The sequence below is a fragment of the Cyprinodon variegatus genome, unplaced genomic scaffold, assembly GCF_000732505.1.
Source record: "Cyprinodon variegatus isolate N-32 unplaced genomic scaffold, C_variegatus-1.0 Scaffold298, whole genome shotgun sequence".
Lineage (NCBI taxonomy): Eukaryota > Metazoa > Chordata > Actinopteri > Cyprinodontiformes > Cyprinodontidae > Cyprinodon > Cyprinodon variegatus.
In genome coordinates this window covers 862,788-867,622 of record NW_015150751.1, presented here as the reverse complement: position 1 = coordinate 867,622, position 4,835 = coordinate 862,788, and the positions used below count along the sequence as shown (strand labels likewise).

The window sequence follows — 4,835 nt, the reverse complement described above, 5'->3', positions numbered from 1 at the left end:
CTAATTTGGTAAAAGGAAATATGTTTGAAGATGGCCTGTAAATATGAACACATGTAGGGAGAATTATTATACCTGCAATAAACATCTTAAATATTTGGGTGACTTTCCTGATTGAAATCAAAGTCATAAGATCACGTTATTCTTTAAAGTTGCAGATTAGTGAGTAGAAAACCCAGTGTGGTGCCATTTATGGAGTCATTTCATTTAAAACATGGTTAAGAAGACACTTCAGTTCTCACTTTGCTTTCCAGATGTGAATCAATCAGAAAACCTTGGAAAATCAGAGAGGAATCTAACTTTTCCTCTTTACACAGATGTTCCAGAGATCCATTTATTTTTATGTTAAAATCTTACTGGAGAACTGAGTCCTTTTGTCTGATTCAGACAAAGATTCTTATTTCTGAAGGTTTTGTGTTGTTTTTCCACTGAATTAATATCACTTTGGACCTTTCTGCAGCTCACAATTAGAGGTTTTACAGCTTTCGATAAAATCTGAATTTATCTGAAGGCGTTTTACAAATCTCAGCACAGTCTGTGGGGCGTGATTTAAAATAAAAACCCATCAAAGATAGGTTTAAAATCTATCAAAACCAGTCAGTACTGGGTTGTTTATTCACCAAGGCCTCAGTAATAAGCTAAGGATCTGCTGTTTCTGTTGACCCACCGTTTGAAGGACAGTGTAGGATGATGCTCCCATCACTGTCCTGAGTTAACGTGACGGGCTTCACGCTTTCTAAAGCTGCCGGTTCTTCTTCTGCTGCCGAGCTCATCCTGCACCTGCAGAACACACAAAAACACACCAACCTAACAGCTGCACCACTGACACACAGCCTGCATGTTACCCCGGCAGAATCTAGAAAAATCTGGTTTATAATATAAGAGCAAAGAAAATAATAAATCTATAAAGAAAAAAATGACAGAAATGACCTTTACAGAAATTTTTACAAGTTCATATCTGCTGAATTTACAATGATGTAAGTCTATAAGACAAATATCTATTAGGAGCTTTTAAACGATAACTTCTAATATTATCCTTACTTTAGAATTACATTTCCTATGGACACCACTTATGCTTAACCTTAAATAAAATGTAAAAAAAAAAAGACAAAAATTAAAGCAATTCTGTATTTTTAGACAAACAATTCATTGTGCATTTCTTAATACAATATTAAACAACTTTTTATCATCTATTGGCCCAGAATAAGAAAGTTAAATGATTTATTCAAATTATTTGATGTTGCATATTTTATGTGTTCTTTGGACTAATAACAATATGTGTATTTGAATCATCTTGTTCAGATTAGTCACTTTTTTTTGTTTTTTCCAAGTTAGGATTGTCAAAACTGTAATTTTTCATTATAAATTTGTAATTGTCCTATTGTAAATTAACCAAACTTCCAGATGTAAATGAAAACGGAATATTTTATAGCAGAATAAAAAAGAAAAAAAGCTGTAATGAGTGATAAATTCACAGAAGCTTTTGGCTTTCACTGCGCGCTGTCGCCCTCTATCGGTTTTATGTTGACATTACGTAAACATGCATTTGTTTGGAAATTGTTTTGATATAAATTGGAATGACCAATTAATATTACTACCCAAAATGCATGCCGAATCGTAAATCTGACTACCAAAAGTATATTTAATAAAAAACTAAACTGTATTATGGTAATTTCTTTCCTAAATATTGGGAGAATGAATAAAAGTAGTTGTTTTTTTGGTAGAGTTTGGAAAGCGGCCCCAAGGGATGAAAAAACACATCCACAAAAGAGTACACTCGTGTTTTATAATATTAATTAGCAGAAACAATATTGATTAAAACCATTTATAAAAAGCATTAAAAAAAACAATTAAAATAGTGTAAACAGTTGCTCTGAATCGAAGCTAACAGATAGCACCGAGCTAAAAGAAAGACGACATAAAAATCTGCGGCGCCATGTTTGTCGAAAGGCTCTAGCTTGTGCTCCCTGTGTGGTTTTAGCTCCGTTTGAAACTTCTGGGAGTTTATTATGCTGTGTTTTAGCTCCCGGGCATGCTGTGGCCTCTGGCCACCGAAGAGAAAGTGAATTTTACTTTTGATTTGACTACTTACTTCCTGTTTTTGGTCCGGGGACTTTCGAGGTACCAGGATGAAGGTAAAGTGCCAGGATGAAAGAGCGCCTTACGGAGGCCCAGAGGGTTGCCAGGTCTGATCCTTATGCCCAAACCGGAACTGGTAGATTTTTGGTTCTTTCTTTATACATACCGATCAGTTAATAGTTTAAAACTTCACAGCGACAGTTTGACAACTTTATACCACTTTATGTCAAATATATAAAACAGAAACAAACAATAAAAAAAGTAATAAAAACTTTGATGGTGACAGTCTCTTTGATAAAACACGACCTTAGCCTACAAGTTTTTTCGTTTATTTTATATTTATTGGCATATAATATTACATATCAACAGTGTCCATTTATAAATCATAAACACCTTTGTGAATTTCGGGAAATTTCAGCTACTTTCCTGGATTTTTGCTTTACATTCTGCTGCCTTTCTTTTCTTTTTCTTTCAGTGTTTTCAAAAATAATTTGACTCAATTGATACTAACATTTATATTGTTATTTTTTATATATTCTATTACACCCTTTTGCAGTATGTGTACATAATATTAATACATGGTCAGCGCTTAAAACCTTGTTTACAGAATCTTAAAATAAAGCTTTTCAAGATTCCGAGGCGAACGAGAAGCAAACCTGGCAACCAATGTGTACATAACAAATGGCAACTTGTATAGTTAAATTTAATAAAAGCTTTAATGCTTCTTTATGTTTACATTTTCTCCTTTTTGTTGAATAATTCAGAATATTTGTCCGTGAATTATGCCTCTCCCTAAGGGGATGGGTTAAATGCAGAGCAGTGATGGTTAATGAGGCATTTTGAAGCCAAACTGTATTGATTTTGTCTCGCAGAATACTGACACCTGCTGGACATTTAAAGACACTACATACAGTTTATTTGACAGACTAAACTGAATTGGTTTGATGACCTAGAACAATGATATAATGTATTAATTTTATATTGTATTATTTCATATCTATGTTTAAATTGAAAATACCTTTGATATTTTTAGATGCAGCCAATAAATAAGTAAAACATATCACAACGTGAAAATTTAGGGGAAATTGTGAATGAGGAATGCTTGTGGACTAGGATTTTAAATCATATTTTTAAAACAATAAGTAGAGTAAAAACAGTAAATAAACTAAGAGTCAATACGAAATTAACTTTAATTCAGATAAGTTGAGTGATAACTGAGAGGAAAATGATGACACAATAAAATGGTGGGAACAAAAAAATTAGTTCCGGGAATTGGAAAGAAATAAGATAAATTGTACATGTTAGATATTAATTTAGTACAGTTACATTTAGACAGTTATTATCAATATATGCAAATTTATACTGATGCATCAAAAATAACAACAAATAGGAATAGGAATAGCTTTTGTAATGCCAGAATTCAATATAAAAATAGGTAAAGGAATTTCAGATGGATTATTAGTATAAACAGGGGAAATGCTGGCAATATTATTAGCTATACAATAAAACCATTAAAAACAGTAATTTGTTCTGATTCAAGCTCTGCATTATTAAGTTTAAATAAATATAATCAGTCAGATAGTAGGATGCATATTCTATTAGAAATATTTCATACCTTATTCAGAATAATAAATATGGGTTAGTTAGTTGTATTTGTGTGAGTTCCAGCTAAGATTGGAGAAGAAGGAAACCAGAGGGCAGATAAAATGGGAAAGAGAACAATTCAAAATCCTATTAGTTCTGCAGTTAAAACAAGTAAATTGGAGGGAAAAGGTTTTATTAAAGAAAAAGTTATGGAAAAATAGAAAAAAAATCAGAAAGATGGTTTTATAAAATTCAGAAGATGGTAGGAACAAGAAGAAATGGAAGACAAAATAGAAAGGAGGAGAGAGAGAGAACGAGATTAAGATTTGGTCAAACAGAACTTAATTAAACACTTTTCAAAATTAAAAAACAAACTACTGGAAAATGTGATGACTGTGGAAAATATGAAACAACAGAACATGTTATACTGGAATGTCATAAATATGAAAGCCAGAGAAGAGTTATGAGGAGAGAGTTTGACTGAATTAAGGAAAAGATTAATTTAGTAGATAGTAAACATACAAATAATTATCCAATTTTTGAAGAAAACTAAATTATTTCATAGAATTTGATTATAGAGAGGGTGAATGTGTTTGCAGAAAACAAAGATATGTATAAGTATGTAGTTTATATATATATATATATATATATATATATATATATATATATATATATATATATATATATATATATGTTTATTAGTCGATAGTCCATCACGAACCCCACTCCATACCATTAAGTGGCGCTAATGCTACTAAATGTTTGTTGCCAACCGCCAATAAATCCAACAAGAAGAAGAAGAAGAATTAGTTCCGGGAAAGAGTATTATTTTATTTTATTTATTTATTTATTTTTTATTTATTTTTTTTCACTTAAAGTCACAGAACAATATATAAACAAACAAACAAACAAATAAATATGCCAGGGGGTATGTCACAATAAACAAGTACAGTTAGGAGAAAATAAACAAGCAACTATACAAACATATGCGCTGGGGAGTGTCATATATATATATGTGTATGTATTATACAAATAAATATATCTTTTACAACATTAATTGTCTAGAATTTTTAGTTGGGAACAGACTGTTATGGTTTTTTGAGCTTTCTGATGAGAAGAAAGATGAATTGTATGATAATATTGTTTGACTTCTATTAAATAAGCTTTAAAATCCG

The 4,835-nt window shown here is 31.1% G+C and overlaps 1 protein-coding gene across 1 annotated transcript in view; it reads right to left on the bottom strand.

Annotated features, from left to right (window-relative positions):
• dmtf1 (cyclin D binding myb-like transcription factor 1) overlaps positions 1-2,177 on the bottom strand; it is a 16,891-nt gene extending 14,714 nt beyond the window's left edge. Inside the window, exons 1-2 of the mRNA XM_015383922.1 lie at positions 2,090-2,177; positions 665-777 (exon numbers count right to left, since the gene is read on the bottom strand). Coding sequence (XP_015239408.1) covers positions 665-770 — 106 coding nt within the window. The 5' untranslated portion in view covers positions 771-777; positions 2,090-2,177. The remainder of the gene's footprint in view (positions 1-664; positions 778-2,089) is intronic.
• Between the last annotated feature and the right edge of the window lie 2,658 nt (positions 2,178-4,835).